The sequence below is a fragment of the Rhinatrema bivittatum genome, chromosome 9 (assembly GCF_901001135.1).
Source record: "Rhinatrema bivittatum chromosome 9, aRhiBiv1.1, whole genome shotgun sequence".
Lineage (NCBI taxonomy): Eukaryota > Metazoa > Chordata > Amphibia > Gymnophiona > Rhinatrematidae > Rhinatrema > Rhinatrema bivittatum.
This window is the reverse complement of record NC_042623.1, coordinates 109,716,864-109,740,617: the sequence shown is the minus strand read 5'-3', so window position 1 is coordinate 109,740,617 and position 23,754 is coordinate 109,716,864. Positions and strand designations below refer to the sequence as shown.

Genomic DNA, 23,754 nt, shown 5'->3' with positions numbered 1-23,754 from the left:
TTCAGTGCCGAAAAAGACAGCATCGCTGGAGTGGACCACGACTCGATGCCAAAAAGGTTGCCTTCAGTCTCCTTTGTGAGGAGCACTTTGGTGCAGATGGCATTGTTCTCCATGGTGCACAGAGGCTCCTCAGTTTTCCAAAATGTTCCGGTCCAGGATGCCTTTGGTTGCTACAGTGTACAGTGTATTGGCACTGGCTAAGGCACAGTCAGTTTGATTGGCTGAGAGGAAAATTATCGATGATGGAAAATAAGACCTTGGTGCAGAGAGAATCCTTGTAAGTGCTGATGATTCGGTGATACGCCAGCCAGCAGAGCACATTGGTGCAGCTGGCATGCAGCGCATCTGTGCTAAGCATACCCCAGGCCCAAATGCCTGCTTCATTGAGCTTCTTTTTGGCACCCCCAGCTACTGTGGGTCCAAGTGAGGATGAACCATCTATGTGTCAAAGGAGGGTGTTTCCCTGCTACTCCAACAGAGTATGTCTCTACAAATGGCAACATAGCTTTCCAAGATGGTGAGGAGTAGCTTAGGAACATCCCCGAAACCTTTATGGAAGGCGGCTACCGCACTGACATGCATTCTGATGGAAGACGTCTTTAGACCTGACTCTGATAAATGCCAGAGATAGTGATTGGACAGGAAAAAAGGGGTCAAGGGACTGAGAAGAGCACCATGACTTGAACCTTTTCCATTTGTAAGAGTAAGCTTTTCTCATGGAAGGCTTCCGTGAAGCAATCAAGACACGGGAAACTGGTTCAGAATGGTTAAGTGCCTGAAGGATTAACCTTTCAACATCCATGCCGTCAGGGACAAGGCATGAAGATTGGAATGGTGGAGGCACCCGTCGTTTTGAGTGATCAGAAGCGGGTCCGTCCCTAAGGGAATGCGCCTGCAAATAGAGAGATCCTGCAGTATTGGAAGCCACACTTGGCATGGCCAGTGAGGTGCTATGAGGATCATGGTTCCCTTGTCCTGACGTAACTTCATGACAGTCTTCGAGAGAAGAGGAAGTGGAGGGAATGCATAGAGCAGACCGGATGTCCACGAGAGGGAGAATGCGTCTCTGGGCTGAGAGTGTTTGCTGCGAATGAGTGAGCAGAAGTTCTCTAATTTGCGGTTTTGAGGCGACGCAAAGAGGTCTATCTGAGGATTTCCCCATTGTTGGAAGATGGAGTTCACTACTGAGGGGTTGAGAGACCACTCGTGCGGTTGAAAGATGCGACTCAGCTTCTCTGCCAACACATTGTCCTCTCCCGGCAACCAGGTGGCCCTGAGGTACATCGAATGGGAGAGAGCTTCTGCCCATATCTGTGCAGTTTCCTGACACAGAAGGAAGGAGCCTGTGCCTCCCTGTTTGTTGATGTACCACATGGCCACCTGGTTGTCCGTCTGGATCAGGATAACTTGATTTGAGAGGCGATCCTGAAATGCCCTGAGAGCATATCTTATTGCTCAAAGCTCCAGGAAATTTATTTGGTATTTGGCTTCCTCTGGAGACCAAGATCCTTGTGTCTGCAGATTGGCCACATGGGCTCCCCAGCCGAGGTTGGAAGCATCGGTGGTGAGAGTTATTTGAGGGTCTGGAGCATGAAAGGACAAGCCTTGGAGGAGATTGTTCTGATATCTCCACCAGGCAAGAGACTGATGGAGTGAGATGGCTACGTGGACCATGGTCGACAGGGGCTGAACGCTTTGAGTCCATTGTGACTGTAGAGTCCACTGCATGACTCTCTTGGCCAATCATGCCATTGGTGTGACTTGCACTGAGGATGCCATGTGTCCCAGGAGGATGAGAAAGTGACGTGCAGTCACAGATTGCTGAGACTGCAGCTGGTGTGCAAGAGACACGAGAGTGAGCGCTCGCTGTCAAGGCAGAAAAGCCTTTGCCTGCAAGGTGTCCAAGTCTGCCCAATGAACGACAAGGTTTGAGATGGAACTAAGGAGGATTTGTCTTAGTTGACGAGAAATCCTAATGAAATTAGAGTGTGTAAGGTTAGATTGCGGGCCGACAGAGCAGCTTGCTGAGTGGGAGCCCTGACTAACCAATTGTCTAGATGGGGGTAGACATGAACACCCTGAGTTCTTAGAAAGGCTGCAACTACTACGAGGCATTTCGTGAAGACTCATGGCGCAGATGCTAGGCCGAATGGAAGCACTCTGTACTGGTAGTGCTTGGGGCCTACTAGAAACCTCAGGTATTTGCGATGAGATGAAGTTATCGCTATATGAGTATATGCGTCCTCGAGGTCTAGAGAGCAGAGCCAGTCTCCTCTTTGTAGAAGAGGAAGAAGCGAGCCCAAGGTTACCATCTTGAATTTCTCTCACTGGAGGTACTTGTTGAGGGCCCGTAGGTCCAGGATTGGACGAACGCCTCCCAATTTTGGGGGGATTAGGAAGTACCAGGAATAGAATCCTAGGCTGTGTTGAGAGAAGGGCACAAGTTCTATTGCCTTGGAGTGGAGGAGGAGGGAGACCTCCTGATCCAGAAGGTTGGAGTGATCAGATGTTCTCCACATCGGTAGAGGTGTGGAGTCCGGTGGAATGGAGAGAAAGTTGAGATGATAGCCCTGAGTGATTATTGCCAGTACCCACTGGTCTGAGGTGATTGCCATCTGTTGTTGAAATGGCACAATCGAGCTCCCACTGGTATGTGAGGGAATGGAATCTGGATGCTGCTCTCTAGGTAGAAGTCAATACCCTGAAGCAGGACCTGGTTGAGGAGCTGCTTGCGGTTTTTGTTTCAGAGTCTGACGAGACTGGGCTTTTTGAAAGGGTCTCGTGGAACGGAATCTGGCTGGTGGCAGATAGGACTTCTTTGGGTGGAAGAATGACTTCTTCGAGTCCTTGTGGAAGGGCTGTTTTGAAGAGTAGTCAGAAGGCATCAGAGAGAGTTGTCTTAGGGTCTCATGATGGTCCTTAAGTTCCACCACCATTCACTGAATCTGTTCGCCAAACAGATTGTCCCCCACACAGGGCAGGTCAGATAGCCTGTCTTGTACTTCAGGGCGAAGGTCGGAAGACGTGAGCCAGGCCCATCTTCTTGCTGAAATAGCGGCTGCAGATACCCTAGTGGCAGTTTCAAAGATATCATAAGATGATCTGATCTCATGCTTTGCCTGCCTCAAAACCCTTGTTTACTAGGGTTTGAAGCTGATCTTGGAATTGTTGAGGCAGGGTATCTGTCAAATATTGTATCTGCTTAAAAATGACCCTATTATATTGGGTCATATAGAGCTGATAGGCGGAAATCCAGGAGATGAGCATCGAGCCTTGGAATACCCTGCGGCCAATGGCATCTAAAAACTTCTGTTCTTTGCCCAGGGGAAAAGAGGTATGAGGCTTTGATCTCTTTGCTGTTTTTTGTGCTGAATCAACAACTACAGATTGGTGATCCAATTGAGTTTCTGAAAGCCTGGAGCTGACTGCACCAAATAGGTAGTGTCAGCCTTTCTGTGCACTGGAGTAATGGAGCCAGGATGTTCCCAGTTCTTCTTAAGGACATCCAGAAGAACCTGGTGGATAGGGATGGAGGTTATTTCCTTGGGCGCATCCAGGAATTGTAGCAACTCCATCATCTGATGTCTGTCATCCTGTTCAGTCTGTAATTGGAAGGGAACCAATTCAGACATTTCCTTCACAAAATTTATAAAGGAGAGGTCCTCTGGAGGAGAACACTTCCTACTTTCAGTGGGTGAAGGTAAATCATTGGTGTCTCGAATTATCAGTCCAGGTTTCATAAGGATCAGCACCTGTCCCTCTAGGAACTAGAGGGGGACGGGGTGGTGGGATAACTGAAGGTCCTGGTCTAAGCTCCGAAGGAGTCGGAGGAATTATCGGAGGCACCGATGAAGGCATCGGTGCAGGTATCGAGGGCATTGATGGATGGCTCGGTGGCGCTGACGGAAGTATCGGCACCAATGGGTGGCGAGGGACATATTGGCATCGATGGCTGAGGCAGGACTTCGGATGGAGGGATGCGGAATGGTGTTTCTCCTCCCGATGACAGAGTAAGTGGAGAGGGCACCGGAGCCATCGGTGACCGGGGTCCATTGGTGGAAAAGCAGCAATGAGCGCTTCCATCCTGGATAGCAGCGGTGTCAACGCTGCTGGAATCGGGTCGGTGCTCGGTTCCACAATTGGTACCGGTGTCGGTGCTGGAGGAACCTGGAATCGTTGCATCGCCTTATCAACGGTCTCCTGAAACATCCAGTCCAGTTCTTCTCGGAGACCTGGAGCAAGCAGCCCCGGCTCCAGAACAGAAGAAGTAGGAAGATGCATAGCCGGAGGGACCACTGTTAAAGGCCGAGTCGCAGCTTCTGATCCCCTGTTGGGTGAGGGTTGCCTCGGTGACCCGGTCGCCGAAAAGGTCTGTGCCTTTTCTGGATGGGGTTTTTTCAATGGCGGCTCGGATGATGGCGAGGTCGATGACTTCGCTCCCTCAATGGTCTGAGACTTATAATGTCGATGGCGATGTTTCTCTCTGCGATCCCCTCGGTCCTGAGGGGGAGTAGAAGGTGTCGAAAGCTGAGATGTCGTCTATGCCGGATGGTCACCAGCCAGTGGTCGATACTGGCGCGAAGTTGACGGTGCCGCTTCCGACAAAGTTGATGCAATGGACGGAGTCGGGGTTTGAGCACGGAAGAGAAGTTCCATCTTCTTCATTCTGGCCTTGCGACCTTTTGGTGTCATTAAGACACATTTGGTGCATGTTAGGACATCGTGCTCTTATCCAAGACACATTACACAGACTTTATGAGGGTCTGTGATAGACATGGTGCGGGCACCGAAGGAACCCCGACGCATGGAAAAAATTGAGCCGCGGTACGGTCGACGGCCAGTAGGCCGCGAGGGCTAAACTCGACAGTAATTGACGGAAAACGGGTAAAAACTTACTGGAGTACCACGGCTTAAAAAAAGTTAAAGGAGGGACCCCTGTGGGGCAAATAAACTTTTAGTAATTCCGTGAGGAAAATTCCTGTCAGGAATCTCTGCAGAGCTCCTTAACCTCGCGGCTACTGCTGTGCGGAAAAAAAGAAGACTGAAGGGGGACCCCTGCTGGCTGCAGGGTTAGTGCCATGCTGGGCATGTCCTGTAGGGGCCAAAGTTCTGGAAACTTTGACAGAAGTGTTCCGTGATTGGGCTCCATCCTGTGATGTCACCCATATGTGAGGACTACCATCCTGCTTGTCCTGTGAGAACAGAGTTTTTATTCCTTGGGCTTTGAGAGAACCTTAGTGTGTAACCTACAAAGGACCCAACCTCATAATCAAGCCTCTCAGTTGTTTTTGTTCCTTCGAGCCCAGCAGGTTGGGAACGGAATAGCCAAAATAATGTTTTTCTAATTGGCTATTTGATTGTTCAGCACACTGCTATAAGCTGGCTGGACCACAGCTAATGGACTCTGTCAAAGCTCATTAAGTACAAGCCATGGCTACCTCAGTGACTAATCTGCAGGCACGTCTATTGAAGACATCTGCAAAGCTACTACTTGGTTGTGTATTCACACCGTCACATCCCACTACTGTATGAACAGTGTGTCCTGAAGAGAGAGTATCTTTGGGTAAGCAGTTTTGTGTAGGCTGTTCACCTAATAGTTCATTCTCCACTGGATGGGGTGCAGGTGGTCTGTAAGTTAGTTGCTCGGCAGTGCAATCCTTAGCTTGGGGCTCCCCATTGATTATGGCTGATTTGATCCTGATTGTTGATGGCGAAAAGCAAAGTTACTTACCTGAACAGAGGTTCTCCATAGTCAGCAGGATAAATTTAATTTAATTTATTATTTATACACCATCTTTACAAGAGCCAATTTGCTCAAGGAGGTGAACAAAAATGAAAAAGTTATACAACTAAAACCCATTCCACTCTCCAATCATTAACCTCCCTTCACCCTTAATCCTCCCAGCAATATATCTATTACCTGCCCAACTCCATGGAAGAGACTGAGGGGCTCACGAGGCTGTGGACACATATAGGAGCTCCCACATACATGCAGAAAGCTTCTGAGCTCTGAGAACTGTCAGTGCCACTGGATGATGTCACCTACTGGTTATGTCTAATTTGTCCTGCTGTCTATGGAGAACATCTGTTAATAAGTTCTGTCTCAATATTGTAAAAATAAGGCATTCAGAGCAGAATTCTGCTTACAAGTACATACTGTATACAAATCGGAATTATCCCTTACATTCATTTCATAACATATGGCAAAACTGAATCCTCCAAAGTGCATAGATTAAATCTGAAGTTGTTTGTGCATCTTTTTAGATACAGACGGACATTAGTGTGGACACCAAGCACCAGACACTACAAGGAATTGCATTCCCAATAGACAGGGAAGCATTCCAGGCGTTGGAAGACATGAAAATGAGAAAACTTGATTATGTACAATTGGTAAGTGAGAATTTGTTCATTTAATACTTTTATGAAACTTATTTAATGTTAGTTGTAAAGATGTTTACCAGTATTTTAGTAGAGTTAACTGTGGCACTATAAATGAGTGGTCAAGGCTTCTTTAAGTGTGTTTATTTACGGTGTACATCAAATTACAACATATCTGCTTACCTTCGGCAGTAAACATAGATACAATCAGCATTCAGATACAGTTATCACCTTAGGACAGCAATATGCCCAGGAGCTGCCTTCTCCTGGAGACCTGGGCCTGATCTGCTGATCCCAGCTAGGCTCAGCCTCTTAGCTTCCCCAGTTGGAACTTGCCAACAGGACTTTTCCTGCTCAGCACCCACACATCTCTCTCCCTCTAGGGGATTTAAGGTGGACCAGGCATCTAGCCTGATCCCGCACAGGGTTAGGTAAGGCCACTCCTTCACATACCCTCCCTCTCAGCTTGAACCCTTTGGGGCAAGCGTCTTCACTCACCCTGGCTTCACTCCCCAGCAGACTTTTCCTGGCCTCCCGCAGGTAAACTCTTGGTGCTACAGGGCTGTGCTTCCCGTTTCTCATAGGGTTACCCCAAATACCATCGCCATTACCATCAACCACTGTGCCCTTTGCCCAGTGTCCACCCCTATTCCTTCGTCTGAGTCTTTGTACAGTTCCGGGTTACAATTCTCCTCTGGCTGGACTGTCTTTGTGTGCTCGCTTTTTTTCCAGTTGTTGTAGAACTCGCTCTCCTTCAGGCTTCCACTCTCAAGTTTTGCCCCTGCATTTTCTGACTCATCTGTGCTGTCTCCACCTGCGCTGCCGCCTCCCCCTGGCCATCCCACAGTGATCGTATTTGGGCACCCTACAGCGCCTTTCTTTGGCCTCTCTGTAGTGCCATTGTCTGGGCTCTATGCAGCGTCTGGCTCCTCTACAGCACCCTACTCTGGGCTCTCTGCAATGCCTCTGATTGGCTCCTCTGTACTGCCTCCTCCTATGCAGGATGTATCGCCTCTTTCAGAACAAGCTGTAAAGCTCCCCCATGAGCTTTCTTGAATTTCAGACTCAGTTTCCTTGCACTCTGCTGTGCCTCCTCTTGCCCCTCGGGCTCTCTCTTTTCTTCCACTTGTTCTAGCAATATGTTTACCGGCTACCCGCCTTGTTCCTCTATAACACTTCCTACAGGATTTTCTCTGTCTCCAGCACTCTTGCTGCTTTTATATTTCTTTGCAGCTCTGCCTGCTTTCAACTTCTGCTAGACTGGCTGTTATATGCACCCAGGATGCTTCCTCTTTTTTCCCGATAACTGCCCAGACCATCTGATTTCTCCTAACACACTCTTGCAATTGTCTCTGTCCTTCCATGAGGCTTTGTCACAGTTTGTATTGCTTGCTCATTCATACTGGCTTCTGGAGAGCCACATTCTGTTCAACACAGCAACTCTGACACAACTGTTTCTCTCTCACTTTTTTTTTTTTCCAAAAGTAAAAGGTAAAAAAAATCCTGCTTTTCCAGCTTTAACTTACTCACTTTTCTCTCTCCAAGGTGAAGCTAATCTCCTTGGCCTGTTTAATTCCTCATACTCTTGTGGCTGTTCCTACAGCCAGGCCCATTAAACCAATTTCCACTTTATACTGGAAAAACTTTTAAACTGTTTGGCTTTGTGCTTCTCCCTGAGCCAAAATCTTTCAGTCCTCCGTGCTCTGTGCTATCTTTAGAGCCACAGGTCCTCCTTTTAATGTTCCAACAGAATTCTTTTTTTCTCAATTGTTTTACTTCAGTTTGCTTCCTGAGCCCACACCCTTTTAAACTCTTCAGCACTACTTTGCCATACACACAATAAACTTTCTTATGCAGTCTCCCTGGAGACTTGGGTTTTCTCTGTGCCGTGCTTAGAGAGAAAAAAAAATCACATTTCTGATTGTTGCGTTGTAAATGAGCGATCAAGGCTTCTTTCAGTGTGCTTATTTACAGTGCACATCAAATTACAACTTATCTGATTACCTTCAGCAGTAAACATAAATACAATCAGCATTCAGACATACTTCATGTTAGGGCAGCAATGTTTTACAGGAGCTGCCTTGTCCCATGATCCTAGCTGGGCTCTGCCGCTTAACATCCCCAGCTGGGTCCTGACCACAGGACTTTTCCTGCTCAGGGTCACACCCACACAGCTCTCTCTCCCTCTATGGGATTTAAGGTGGACCAGGCATCTTGCCTGGTTCCACACAGGTTAAAGAGGGGTCGTAAGGCCACTCTTTCACAGCAATCCCCAAGTCACCCATCGAAACGTTCTCCTACAAGTTTATGGTTATTATATAGTTGTGTGCAGTAAAAGTAACATATTTAAGAAAAGTTTCTATCCTCCGTGTTTGGGGGTTAGCTTGTCTCTGGAGCTTTTTCTTCCTTCTCTGTAAACCTTGAACCCGCTGCTAGGTGCTCTTTCTCCTGGTGCCAATGTTCTCAGATTAACTCCTTGCAAGCAAAGAATAGTTATGGCTATTTCTCTAAATCAATTCAGAAGTAAATTGGCCAAGTTTTGGAGCGGATGAGTAGCCTAGTAGTTAGAGCAGTGGCCTGCAAACCAGGGAAGACAGGGTTCAAATCCCACTGCTGATTCTCATGGCCTTAGGCAAGTCAGTTCACCCTCTATTGCCTCAGGTATATGCTTAGGTTGTAAGTCCAGTGGAGTAAGGGGAAATATCTACAATACCTGAATGTAAACCAATTGGAAGTGTCTGAAAGATGGAATATAAATAAAATAAAATAGAAAAAGATATTGGTGAATATAATATAGGTACACAGTAGGGAAAAGTGCTAATTCAGTAAATTTGATCTTCAGTATTAAAGAACTGGCTATGGGTAACAATATTTTCTTTTGGTTTTTTTGGGAGGGGGATTGTCTTTCCTGGGGTTGCCACATATTGGGACTGATGCAATATTGTGTACTCAGGCTAGCACATAGCTTAACCAGCAATTGGACACGCTAGGCTAACACCCGATTCAGTAAGGAGATTAGCACGTCCAAACTCACTTGTAGCTATTAACATTCATCACTAGTAAATGCCATGTAGATCAGGCTATTAGCTATTACCCCCAATGCAAAAACTTGCCATGCACCTGACCCGCACTTTTAACACAGAAAATTTAACGCCAGCCCGGAGCTAGCATTGTCTTGCTGCGCGTGAAGGGCTCACAAAAAAACAAAAAATAAAATCCGGCTTTCTATGGTTCCTCCTACTTTTAGTATCATCACGATATTAAGAAGGAGGAACCACGGAAAGCAGCAACATGAAAAAAAAAAAGTCCTGACAGCCTCCAGCTTAGGGAAATGGACACTCAATTTACCAGCGTCCGTTTTCCTAATCCTGTGCGCACAGCTTAGTCTCCTGGGCGCCCGATGCCCATGGATGGGCTAGGGACACACAATTGATCCCTAGCTCGTCCTTTTTTAGCATGGCACCTCATTATCATACTGCATTGGGTGCCCAGGAGTACTCGGTTTGGAAGCATGGTTTTACATGTGGCTTATTGCATCGGCCTCTGAGGGAGCTGTGAGGCAATAGGAAGAATGAAAAAGGTATGAGCTAAATCTAAATAAATGTTGAAAACTTCTTTCAGCCTCCCTAACTATATGTAACCGTGTAGCTACTGTAGTGGCAGCTGCTTTTTCACCCATTACTGGAAAAGCTGCAATGTAAATAGAATGAGCTTTAGTCTCATTATAATTACACTTTGTGCTTTGATAAACTGGATTTGTGTGTTCATGCTTTTTTTTTTTTTTTCTGGCCAGCAGTTTCCTTCTGTTCCATTTGCTTTGTCGTAACTTGCCTTTAGCAGACTAAAATCACCCTGAGGCCAATTTCCAAACTGCCCACATTGGGACAAAGTCTGCAGCTACTTTTTCCCCTACTGACTTTGCACAGTTTTAAATATGAGAGCACATGTTGGCTTTTGCTTTGAAACTTGCTACAAGTACAAAATTCCCACGGACATTTTCACTTGCATTTACCTGTGGGCACTTTTTTCATGGAGAATGCAATCTACAAATGTTGTTTTCTCTCCTGCCCTAATGCCCCCCAGGAGCACAGCCTCTGAAAGTGGCTAAATGTTCACACATTGTGGAAGAATGTACAGACTTTTAGTTACATGGAGGGGTGGGCAGTTTTCAGAGAGCTGCACTTTGAAAACTGATCTTCAAAAGCTTTCATTTGCAGCTAGCAGGGGATTTCTACCATTTTTGTTTCATCTCATCTCCTGTCCAGTTCAGCCAAAGTGGTGACACTTCTGGGGGAAAAAAAAGGCACTGTGGTTCCTTCTGGAATCCTTGTGGTTCCTTCTGGAATCCAGCACAATCGCATTCTTGAACCAGCCAGTAGGTGGTGGTGGTGTACATTGGCTGGTCGTGCTGCCCCCACAGGGTCCCCTGCCCCGGCCAGCCTGAAGAAGAGGAGATAGGCTCGGCAGCGCTTTGCCATCAGGCCAGGCTCATCTCACTTTATATTTGAGACAGCTGTCTTCTGATTGATTCTATTTATACTTTTAGGAGTAAACAGCTGATTACAATAGCACACTTGGGTTATGTTAATATGATGCCCCAGCTTGTGATATGATCTACATTGAAGGTATAGGCTGCATGCAAACATGCAGAAGCTAAAAATCTGAAAATAGTGTCAAAAAGAAAAAATTGTGTGCTATAAGATTTGTAATGACCTTTTTCAATTTAGCCATATAATTTTTCAGGGTATGCTGTCTGAAGTTGCTTTATATTAATCCACTGTATTTGTTATCAGCAAATAGACATAAAAAATGAAAGAATTGTTTTGGCCAATACGGCGCCAACTGAAATAAAGGATTTACCCAAAAGGATCCCAAAGGATGCTGCACGATATCATTTCTTCCTGTACAAGCATTCCCATGAAGGCGACTATATGGAATCCATAGGTACCAACTTTTTAATATTTATCTGTCAGTTGCTCATCAAAGCAGCAGCTCTTTTTTTTTAATATAAAGTTAAGATTGGTTGCTTCTAGCATGGTATCCAGCACAAGCACATTCTTGAACCAGCCAGTAGGTGGTGGTAGTGTACAATGGCTGGTCTTCCCTCCATACCACATGAGTTAAATAAAATTAAGGGATGTGTAGCACAATATATTAAAGCCCCCACCGAAGTAGTACATGAGAACACCACAAAAAAAAAAAAAATCTCATGATGTGAAATATTAAAACATGGTATAGCTTAATGTTGTATGGTAGCTGCCAAGCCTGTTTCTCTGATCAGTATTCAGTGTGAGAATTTTCAGAGAGAGGTTTCAGCTTCTTCATCTTTAATTTTTCAGTTTTTCTTTACTCGATGCCTGGATATTCCTGCAGTGTACGAGAGCGTATGCTGTACTCCAGCTGCAAGAGTCCCTTATTGGAGATTATTGAGAAACAGCTGCAGCTGGACGTAGTTAAAAAGGTAGGTTACTGTTGCTCTGTAGTCTCAGTGCAGCTGACATTCAGGTGGCGCGATACAGTACAGTGCGCTCTGTTATCACCGCATTTGGGGACGCGTGTTTGACACGCTTGCCTTTAACCCCTTATTCAGTAAGGGGTAATAGCGCATCGCAACTGTGTGCCTCAAACCCCCCCCCCCCACCCCCCCACCCCCCCCCCATGAAACTAACTAGTTGCCCCACAACATTGCAAATGCATGTTGATGGACCTTAGTAGGTTATTCCTCCCGCGGCGATACAGAAAGTAAAATGTGCCAGCCAAGCCGCTCAATTTATCTTTCAGAAATTAGCCGCCTAAACCCAAAGGTAAGGCGGTTCAATTCTCGCTCTCAGCAAACCGGAAAGTGGTACAGAAAAAGCAGTAAAAACTGGCTTTTCTCTGTACACCCTCCGACTTAATAGCATGGCGATATTAAGTCAGAGGTCCCAAAAGTTAAAAATAATCAAAAATAATAAAAAAAAAAATTTAAAAATCAGCCTGCGGCTTGAAAACCGGATGCTCAATTTTGCCGGCGTCCGGTTTCCGAACCCGTGGCTGTCAGCGGGTTTGAGAACCAACGCCGGCAAAATTGAGCGTCGGCTGTCAAACCTGCTGACAGCCGCCGCTCCTGTCCAAAAAGAGGCGCTAGGGATGCGCTAGTGTCCCTAGCGCCTCTTTTTACCGTGGGCCCTAATTTGAATAATTGTTTTTTTCTGAATCACGCGCACAGGAGAGTGGCCTGTGCGCGAGATTTTTACTGTATCGGCCTGATTGCTGGTAAAGATACTGGCCCTTGAAAACTTGATTTTATTTAGGAGTTGGATTGCCATGATAGATGAAGTTCTGCTTTCCATCTCTGTGATCCTGCTCTGTCTTTCAGGTTGCAATATCTTACTGCAGCAGTTCCCAGCCCAGTTTCGTGAGCACACCTAACCGGTCTGGTTTCCTAGATAGCCACAATCAACATTGACTGGTCTCCAGTAGATGTAAATCTTTCTCATGCATATTTATAACAGATATCCTGAAAACCAGACCGATTAGGTGGGTGGGCCTTAGGGGAAATTGTTTGATGAACAGAATCCCCAAGATTAAACTTTTATATATAGTTTGTAAAGGATTACTTTGCATTCTTCACTATTGGTTAGCTGTATTTGATTTCATAACCTACCTTTAAAATACAGGCTGAAGCACAAGATGAGAAATCGGACAGATTTAAAAGTACATCAGTATTACAGCTATCACAATTTTTTATTTTTCTGCTTTTTTTTAAACCAACTTGCTGTTCTTTTGGCACTTTTGGCTCACCTATACTTACATTTTTTGGGTAACTGTAGGTCTTCAGTACCCCCGAGTGGTCAATCTAGTACTTTTTCACCATCGCCCAAGAATGAAAGATACTTAAGCCTTCTTCCCACAGACACAAAATAAGAACAGGTTGGAAGGGCTATACACCCAGAGGGTGTACAGATGAAAGCACGTTCTTTCCCCCTGCTCTCTGTGATGCCTCTGGCTGACTGAGGGCTCTGGATGCCAGCGCTGCCCTTCCAGGTTGTGTGGATGCCTGTGTCTGCCTGATAGCTCCAGATCTTTGGATGCCAGTATTAGCTTTGTCCTGCCATTTGGGCCTTCTGGTGGCTGCTGTTCTAGGTCATGTGGATGCCTGTGTCCGCCTGACAGTTCAAAGGCCCTGGCTGCCTTTCCTGTCTCTGCTGGCACAGTGCTCCCACATGTCATGGCCCGGAGTACGGCCCCCTAAGACAGATGGGAAAGTCAGACAGAAGGACATGACAGATGAGGCAGTTTTACCTCAGAAAGAATGCCAAAAACCTCTAACCTAAGAGTTTTTAAACGAGACGCTTACCAAATAAAAATCAAATGTATTATTCAGGGAACTCATTACAAATAAAAATATTTCATAGGCTGCCTGTTGCATTGTTCTTCCATGGGACACCCATGAAAAAGACGACCTGGAAGGGCTCCAATATTCATGTGTAGAAGATCCAACAGCAGGGATCTGGTGATTACTCTCTGAAAAACTTAAGTTGCTGATCCATAACATAGAAAAAAGTTTTTAAAAAAACAACCCTCAATAACTGACTAAAATGAAGTAAGTGCTTGTGAAAGTTGTCAGATTGACAACACTGATGACTGAAGGCGTCCTGACATGAACTCTAGATTCCATGCCCATTTATCCTTTTTCCTCTCCCTTAGTTTGCAGTGTGCTGTCATCTGGTGACAGCTGTGAATGACAATTTTAGTAATAATGTTTAGATTTATAGCAGCCAATGGCCGGCCCGTGATCCCGGGCACAGTGGCAAATGGCTGCTGTGCCTGGAGGCCCCCACCTCTTTTTTGCAAGCCCCGTGCATGCCGAACCTATGCAAAATAGGCTCGGCTTGTGCAGGGGCAGATTTTCTCGGGTTACGCTCGTATGTTACGCGCGTAGCCTTTGAAAATCTGCCCCAAAGGGCCTGGTACTTATCATGGCTTGATGTAGATCATGATTCAAATGAGGTCCATGCTTGTTTCAATGCCTAGATCCATGTTTCAAAAGAATCTGCCTGATGAAGACCCATAATGGCAGAAAGTAACCCTTTAAGCACATTCTTTCAAAACTGCCTGGCCTCATATTGAATGCCTTGAAACCTGCTGCTACATTCAGACAAGTGTGCGTGGTGGTATATATGCGTATATGTGGCCGCACGTAGTTTTATCATTGTATTTTATAACATACATGTATCATATACTCACATATTATAAAATACACACGTTTACCAACATGCAAATACATGCAATGCATTGAAACCACACATTTCAATGCATTGAAAATGTGTACTCTACACACCTATTTTTTTAAATAAACGCATATATTTTATATGTGAAAATAAAGTAGAACTTGTTCGATAAGTCAGGGTTTGCATGCAAAAATCTGTGTATTTTAAAACATAACACGCATGCGTGTATATTACCAGTTTAACCAATTAGGCCAACAGATTGCCCGACCCTTCTCCAGGTCATCAAAAACCTCTTGATTCTTCAGCCTGAACTCCCACCCAGTCAGTACCACACAATACATTTAATATCACTTTTGCCAGATAATTAGCAAGTGTAAATATACGTAAGTTACAAAGTGTACATGTGTATGTGTTTCTTAAAATAGCAACATACATGCATAAGCGCTGGCCCTGCCCAGGAATGCTCCAGACCACGTTTGTGTACGTGAAAGTGAAAATACATGTATTTTTTACTTTTATAAAATATGGAATATTTTATAAAAGTACATACGTGCATATATGCTAATTTTTACAAGCCTAACATTTTTTAAAATTCACCTTTAATGTTTTTGCTAGAGTGTTATTTTCTCAGGGGCTTGTATTTCTGATGTTACTAGAGCTTGCTTTATTTGAACTTAGACTTTAAGATACAACCTTTTATTGCCAAATTTGAAATATGATTTATGTTGCTGTTTTCAAATCTGTTATACACTTTTTCTTACTGTGAAGCTGCTAAATGACATCTGTTATATGCTCTATTCTAATCTGCTGTAGACCGCTTTGAGTGAATCTCGTTTTCAAAAAGGTGGTCAATAAATCCAAATATATAAATAAAATAAAAGTGGGATTTCAGCCCTAATGCTCGAAGCCTATGCTTTACCCACTAAACCACTCCTCTTCTGGGGCTATTTTCAGATGTCAACAGCTTTTAGAAGTCAGGCTCTGAATCTTGCAGTAAGCCACCGAGCCAGCTATTAAATATGCATTTTACAAATAATAGATCACTTTCCCTCCCATCTTGACAGATCGAAATAGATAACGGCGATGAGTTGACTGCCGATTTCCTTTACGAAGAAGTTCATCCAAAGCAGCATGCCCACAAACAGAATTTTGCAAAACCAAAAGGACCTGCAGGGAAAAGAGGCATTCGAAGACTAATTAGGGGTCCGGCAGAAACTGAAACATCTAATGATTAACATCCACCTTGAGCAGACAGTCTCAATCTTTAGTACTGAAGAACTGAAATCATTCCACATATTTTTATAAGCCAAAAAAATAAAAAAAAAAAGCATTGCTGTAGCCATATGGTTTGTATTGTCTCTCTTGCTTTTCCACATGGAAGAATTATGATTCTAGTAAATTTTTCTTTGTTTTCAAATAACTTTTTTCAAATATTCTAGGTTAATAGCGGAATGCCAAAATCTTTCACTAAATCCCTTCCCCTCCTAGTCCCAGAACTGAAGTCTGACGGTCATAATGTATGACCATCTTTGTCCAGACAGATCCCATTTATAATGACAAATTCATTTGAAAGCAGGTTTGCTTACTGTAAATGGTGTTTTCCGTAGATAGCAGATGAATAAGCCATGCTATCTGAGTACTTCCTCCGTGCCACTAGGTGGTGGAGCTCTCAAAGTCTAGGTAAATATTTTAGCTAGGTATTCCCTCCCTCCTGTATCCTGACAGGATCACTTCAGGCTCCTCAGTCAGTATCATAGCAAGTAGGTATGCTAGAACTGTCCAGGGAGGCAGGCGGGTCAGCATGGCTAATTCATCTGCTATCTATGGAAAACACTGTTTATGGTAAGCAAACTTGCTCTTTTCACGTAGATAAGCAGCTGAATTAGCCATGCTATCTGGGAGTCCCCAGCTGATGTATTGAGCTGGTTAATTAGTGTGTAATTTGGTATATTCGGGCAATATGGGAGATTGAGGCGGACAGTTCCTATGAAGGCTGTGTATGTGAGAAACATGTGCTCTTCCGTAGGATAGTCCATCCTATTAGTGTATCATCCATAGTTTGTTTATCGAAACAGTAATGGGATGTGAAAGTGTGCAGTGATGACTATGCTGTCGCTTTACAGAGGCTTATAATGGGAACCTCATGTGATGGCCATCGGGTTGAAATGACACGCAGTCGGTGTCTGTGTATTTGGAGGTAATGTTTGCGATCGTTGTTGATAGCAAAACTGAATACAGTCCAATATGGATGTAGATAAAGTGCATTTTGTTACAGGAATTCCAGAGTGTTCGGGTTGAACGATAAAAAGAGCTTTGAAGGTCTGTCAGGTGAATGAGTGCGCTGTTTGTAGTAGTCTAGCGCACATGTCCAGTCAAAAGTATGGAGCTTTGCCTCATTCTCATTTACATGAGAATGGGAATGGAAAGTGGGTAAGTAGATGGTTTAGTGATATGGAAAACTTGAAAACAGCTTTCCATGCAAGTACTTTCCATGAGAGATATTGAAGGTGAGAAATGTCTAATGGTTAGGTATTCATTGACCATAGTGACATTCCACGGCACCGGTGGTTTCTGTTAGTTGGACATGGACACAATACTCCTTTCAGGAATCAGGAGACTAGTTTATGACCTGAAAAGGGTTCTCTAGTGAGATGAATGTGGAAAGCCGCTATAGCGTGTAAATGAACACATAGTGAGGAAACAGCAAGTCCCTTACTGTAGGGTAGATGAAAGTAGGAGAGAAACCGGTCAGGTGGGCAAGTTGACGGGTTCATACCTGTTGTTGAACCCAAGAAGCGTAGCGTGATCACCTTTTGTAATAAGTAAGTGAGTTAGGTTGATAGTTGTCTGGAGGACAGTAACATGCGATGAAGATCAGGAGAATGTTTAGGTGTTGGTATGTGACTCGATTAATCCTCCTGCCATGAGGCGTAGGGAGGAGTAAAGAGGATGTAGGAGAGATCCCTTATCCTGGGTGAGTAGCTGAGGGCTGCTGCCCAGTGAAATTGGGTCACAGATTGATAGATGTAGTAAGTAGCTGTGCTCTGGTTGCATGGACACACTGGCACAGTCTAGATCAAATTCGCTTGGTCTTCAATGCGTCTCTGGATCATACAAGAGATGAGTGGTATCGGAGGGCACACATGGTTGTGAGACTAACTAATGAGAAAACCGTCTGGAGCGACACTCCATGGGCTTGAGTAAACTGATAAGGTGTGTATGTGGGACCATATAGATGGATTTGTCTCAATGGTGCCTTGGCTAACTGTCAGGGACAGGCAGTCAGTCAGGTAAGAAAAACATCACGATGCTATGTTGTACCACCGCGCAATCCCTGGCGAGGATTCTTAAATCAGTAGGAACTCTGTTTAAGAATTCCTATTCCAGTTTGACGGAGGCTATAGTCCTGCATGTCAAGCAGAGCAGTGTTAATAAAGGTTAGAGCGGGGGAAGGCAGCACAAGTGTGGCGAAGATGAAAATGGAGAAATTGGTCTATATAGAATTCCAAGAGTAAGTACGGGTTGACCTGAATGTTATGACATAACAAGTAGAAGAGACTGCTTCACACTAAAGGTGTGGGAAATAGGAAGTGTAAGAAATCCCCTGACGGCTCAGGGAAGCTGGCAGATGTTTGAAAACGCCACTGCTTTCCCTGTGAAATGAAAGCTGAAGTCGTGGTGGGTCAGGAAGTGTAACATGGCCAGTACAACGATATAGATAAAAAGTCATTCGATAACCAGTCTGATGAAGCAGGTAAAGACAGAGACATGATTTGTTATTGTGCCGTGCAGTCAGCAAGGATAATGTAAGGAGAGACTCAATCGTGTCCATCGGTGTGGTACGCATAAGAATGCGGGAAGACCAGGGTGATCGGCATTTGACAGAATTCTGTGCTTGTTCCTGGCAAGAAATGGCAGGATGCACAATTATGTGTTTGGGTTTTTTTTGCTGTGGAGTTTATTGAAACAGCTTATCTTCATAGAAAATAGAAAAAGGTATCGTGAAGTATCCCATGTTCTGGGAGAGAAACTTTAGAGACTGGAGTCTTGCATGGAAGATTACATTTCACAAAAAATATTACTTTCTCCAGTAATGGAAATAGTAGTGCATATTGAAGTGCTCGTTTAGCGAAAGGTAAAACAGTCCATGTCCCCAGGTAGGGGGCTGGAAGAAGGTGAGACTTTTTTTTTTTTTTTTTTTGTGGACAACCTTTGTGCGAATCAGAAAGACTTCTCACCACGCAGTGCAGTAGGGAGTGAGAAGCAGTCCTAGAGAAAGCTGCACAATAGATAGAAATATCTGAAGAAGATCTCCGAATGGGCAGACGGCGGAGGGAATTGGAGCCTTCCCCTGTGTTACAAGTCCTCAAAGGTCATGCATGTCCCCATGCAGGGTCCTTAATACCGAAATGGAGCAGAGGAGTAGCCTAGTGGGCTACGAAGCTGGAGCAGGGTTCAAGCCTCACAGTCATTCCTTGTGAATCTGGGCTAATCACTTTACCGTCCATTGAGTCAGGTACAAACTTAGATTGGAATTTCTCTGAGAATAGGGAAATACTCACTGTACCTGAATGTAATACTCTGAAGCGCTGAAAAGCGTAATAGAAATAAAAAAGAGAAGGATCCACGATACCGAAGGTGAGACCCATGATGGTCGACAGGGCAATTGCATTGCGTGGGATGCAGCTTCCCTAGCAGCGTGGTACTTAGCCATAGTATTACACGCAGGCTGGGGCTGCACTGCAGGGCTGATCTGTTGACGGTGCTCGATTACCTGCTGGTGTGCCCCAATTGATTTGGCGGCCAGCAGTCATGGTAGTGTGTTGCCATGCTCGTGGGCATGTCGCACTATTCACGTGGATCCTCAAGTCTTGAAAGCTCCTGGTTCGATGGAGACTGTGCTCCCACCTTCACAAAAATTTTTTTATTTTTTTTTATCGTGCCCAGTCTATGGGCCTTTGCCTTGATTAGGCACGTGGGTTTGTTTTTTTTTTGGTTTGTTTTTTTATGACTCTCGTCCTGTTATAGAGTTTAAGTATGCCTACAGCGTAGGTGATTCGGTGAGCTTTTTTTTTTTTTTTTGTGTCACCGTGCGCATTGTTTCTCTGCTCCTGGCATGCACAACCCATCTGTGGACTCGGTGCTTTCGTTGGTGACCCGAAGCGCCCAGCATCCACGGCCACACTACCTGTGGTACATCCAAGCCCACGCCAATGGACGACGCGTTGTCAACGCAAGCCTTGCTACGGGACAGGGTGCCCTGATGAATCGGCAGAAGTGTTCTAGCACCTGTTTGGCGTGCTCCTTGAGCCTTGTGCTCATAAGCCAGCTGTGTGGTGCGACTTTTTTTTTTTTTTTTTTTTACCCAAACGCCTGGTGCAATTGTGTTTGCACGCTCTAGCTGCAGCAATGTGCTGGCACGTCTGGTGCCTCCGCCAACACTCCTGCTTACTTTAATGTGGCTGTGTCTTGCATAGAGTAGTGTGTCTTTGCGCCAGTACCCCTGGCGCATGCGCCGGCCTCTCTGGCGCACATGCCATTGCTCCAGCCTCTCCGGCGCATGCGCCCAGCTGCACCGGCATCCTCGACGCTCCGGTGCACGGAATGATGGCTTCGGTGGTCCCGGCGCATGCCCTGATCTTTACAGCGTGCTGGTGCACATGGATGACTCAGCGGGCCGAAAACTGAGGTAAATCAGTCGGCGTGCCGGCGCGCATATCCATGTCTCAGCCATATCCAAATAGCGATGCCTCGGTGCACCGTTGTTGAATATGGCGCCGTTTCCGTGGGTAGGCCGGTGAGTTGTCCAATGGCCGTGAGAAACACCCCTCCCCCAGTCTCTACCCGGTGCCAGCCCGGGAAACCCAGTGGGCTAACCGAGGAGACGAGATAAAAGGCAGCAAAATTGTTGAGAGGGGGGGAGGAGAATGCCCCGAGATTGTAAGGAAACTCGTGGGGGCAGTACTCCTTATGAATGTGTTTTTTTAAATTTTCTTTCCTCCTCTTTTATGAGTGTTTTACTCGTTGATTCTCTTCATCTCATTTATTTATCACTCTCTTGCGCGGAAAAAATTAGACTGAGGAGCCGGAGGTGATCCTGTCAGGATACAGGGGGGGAGGGAGTGCCTAGCTAAAAGATTTACCTAGACTTGAGAGCTCCGCCACCTAGTGGCACGGAGGACGTACCCAGACAGCATGGCTAATTCAGCTGCTTATCTACGTGAAAATAATTTCACCATGTTTATTCTCTGCCGGCATAGCTCTCCTCTCCCTTCTAGCCTCAGCCACTAGAAAAAATGGAATATAAATGTAAAATGTTATATGAAGATTGTTATAATCTTCGATGCAGCTGTTTAGTTTCTTTTGCTGTATGGAATTCATCATTTGAAAGCTAATGTAAAAATTCTAATTTTGGGAACCAGTTGTGGTATGTAATTTAGGCACTGTAAAATGAAGTAAAACACTACATTTCTACGAGTTTGGTACCTATTTATGTTCAATTTAAATCAGCAGTTGTTTTTAAAAATATATTCAAGCCAAGGTAGAGTGATGTAAGAGAAAGTTTTCCTGTAGGCATAGAATGATAGAAAATCTGTGATAGATCAGATCCATAGTAGCCAGTGACCCAATACATGTAGTACAATATTTTTTTTTTCTCAAAAATGATTAAAAAAGAAAAAACACTAAACCATAGTGCTATATTGCTAAAACAGCTCTCAGGCACTATATTGCACTTTCACAAGTTCACTGAGTGATACCTTGTCAGGGGTAAGCAAAATCTAAAAATCCAGTCTTGAAGATTACAAATAATTTTCAGAAAATGCCATCAGTCTCAATTTAAAAAAACAAAACTTTGACTTCTCTCCTGCTATTGAGATTGTGCATTCAGCTTGCATGTCAGTCTTCAGCATAGCTCCAACTACAAACTTCATCAGTCTCGGCAAATAATCTGAGATTGACAGATTATTTTTTCTGAAACTAAAAAAACAAATCTGAGAAGTTCTTTCTTGTACACCATATCTGGAATTTCTTCTCTCTTGTCACTCCCTCAGATCACTGCAGAATTCAAACTGAACCAGTTTGCCCTGTGTTATAGATGGGCAGTCTGGCCTACTCAAGGCACAGATGAGATCCAAAATGTTTGCTAGCCAGTTTAAAATATCGTCAGTCTTCACAGAGACAAACCTTTCCTCTGGGTTCATGCTGTTGGCTACATTTTTGTTTCAGAATAAGCGATAATTTGTATGACCATATGGTGTGCAGAAGGCTCATGGTTATCACATGAACATTTTGTGGGGATTTGACAATGGAGCTTTGCTTGTGAAAAGAGCAGGGAAAGCAGGAGCATTGAAGTGTTTTTCCTATTGGTCCTTTCTTCATCCCTGTTGCCCTCTGTAGTCACTATGGAATCTACATTTTGTTCACTATGAATTCCGCAGTAGTCCAAGGGAGTAATGAGGAGAGAAGAAACAGCAGATATAGTGAAAAGCAAAATAAAGAGCTGCTCAGGTTTTCTTTGAAGTTGCAGAGTAGAAAGCATATGGTGCTGAACTATATTCTGTTTTTCAAGCTAAAAAAAAATTTTTTACAAAGATAACTGCTGTTTTAAAGCAACACACTAATGAAAGGCTGCGATTGACTGACTAAAATGAAGATTGGTCAGTATCGTGCAGTAAGATTGTGTTTGAAGGCGACTCACTAAAATTGTTGGTGTACTGTATTGCAGTTTGAACTGCAGATTAATAAATGAGATATTTTGACAGCAAGGTTGTTTTTAATTCTTATAGTTATAATGGTATAAAATAGAAGATTGCTTTGGCAGCATCCACATCTTCTAATTTAAGGCCTGCTTTACCACATCAGGCGCTTATAGGAACATTTATCAAAATGCATTACGGTGTTAACGCCATAATGCATGTGAAAAGTATGGTAACATAATGCATGCTATTGCATGGTTTTAATACCAGAAATAACTATAGCTTTTTCCCTGGCGTTAAGCTGTGCGATATGGCCAGAATACAATTTGTGATACATTTTTGGAATTGCATTTTGGCCATTTCTGGGCTGGGGGGAGAGAGACACAGAGAAAGAGCCTCTGGGGAGGGCCTCACTGAGTGCACCTATTTATAGCTGTATAGGAGGGCCACCTGATTGGTAGAGGTGAAGTGTTAGTGGTGATTTAGGGCCTGTTTCGTATGTAGAATGAGACGTAGGAACAGCACAGTACACCTTGGTGAAGATTTGACATCATTTGGAGTGAGGAAAGTCTCACTAAGATGAAAATTTGTACTGTGTTCTCTCACCCTAGCGATAGTACCCTGTTATAGAGTCCATCAAGCTAGGGTGAGAGAACGTAATACAAATTTCATCTTTGTGAGATTTTCCTCACTCCAAATGACATCAAATCTTCTCCAAGGTGTACTGTGCTGTTCGTACATCTCACTCTACATGCGAAACAGGCCCCTAAACCACCACTAACACTTCACCTCTACCTATAGAGATATACTTAATTACTATGAGGGCCTTGTAGATAGGTGGTCTCGCTCTCTTCCCCCCCCCCCTCCTTAGCACATCTGTGATTACCGTGGTGCAGTAATTTACAAATTTCCATAAACATGCCCCTTTTTGATAACGCATGCATTCACTTTTTTTGATGAATGATGGGGTAAGTGAGGTAAGGCCTTAGTTTACATTCACAGGCTGAATAACCCCTGTACTTAGATTAATAATTTATCAGATGTACTAAGCAATGTAACTGATTAGAAAAGTGCTTCAGTTACATTTTATGTATGAAAGAGAGACTGCCCATGGAAAATATGTATGAAAAACATTTTCTCTGGGGTATTGATAGTCCTCTTGAGGGGTCCATATAGCACAGTATCATCTGGATAATCATAGAATATAGAAGTAAAAGGTGGAAGCCTAACTCTTTAAAGGGGTTTGAAAGCTTTAATGGAGCACTTTTCAAGAACCAGGATAAAGGGGCTTTTTGAAAATTGGTCACCCTGTATGTGGGTAAAAGCACTGTTGCACATTTTTGAGAAGGAAAGCCTGGGTCAGGATTAGGGCAGCAGAGAGAACTTTTTTAAAAAGCAAAACTATGTATGTTATGTACATTTTAGCCAGAAAAAGCATCTACTGGAAAAAAACAGGTGCAAATCAC

The 23,754-nt window shown here is 44.4% G+C and overlaps 2 protein-coding genes across 4 annotated transcripts in view; one reads left to right on the top strand and one right to left on the bottom strand.

The window, feature by feature from the left end:
- The window catches only part of TWF1 (twinfilin actin binding protein 1), a 67,110-nt gene extending 44,757 nt beyond the window's left edge, over positions 1–22,353 (top strand). For both annotated transcript variants that reach the window (XM_029615199.1, XM_029615198.1), the window contains 4 exons: positions 6,265–6,390; positions 11,172–11,322; positions 11,718–11,839; positions 15,656–22,353. In XM_029615199.1, coding sequence (XP_029471059.1) covers positions 6,265–6,390; positions 11,172–11,322; positions 11,718–11,839; positions 15,656–15,826 — 570 coding nt within the window. In that variant the 3' untranslated portion in view covers positions 15,827–22,353. The remainder of the gene's footprint in view (positions 1–6,264; positions 6,391–11,171; positions 11,323–11,717; positions 11,840–15,655) is intronic.
- The window catches only part of IRAK4 (interleukin 1 receptor associated kinase 4), a 92,077-nt gene continuing 83,945 nt past the window's right edge, over positions 15,623–23,754 (bottom strand). Inside the window, exon 15 of one of the 2 annotated variants that reach the window (XR_003858553.1) lies at positions 15,623–15,758. The gene's annotated coding sequence lies outside the window, so the exon portion shown is untranslated. The remainder of the gene's footprint in view (positions 15,759–23,754) is intronic. The other variant, XM_029615192.1, reaches the window with a different exon arrangement.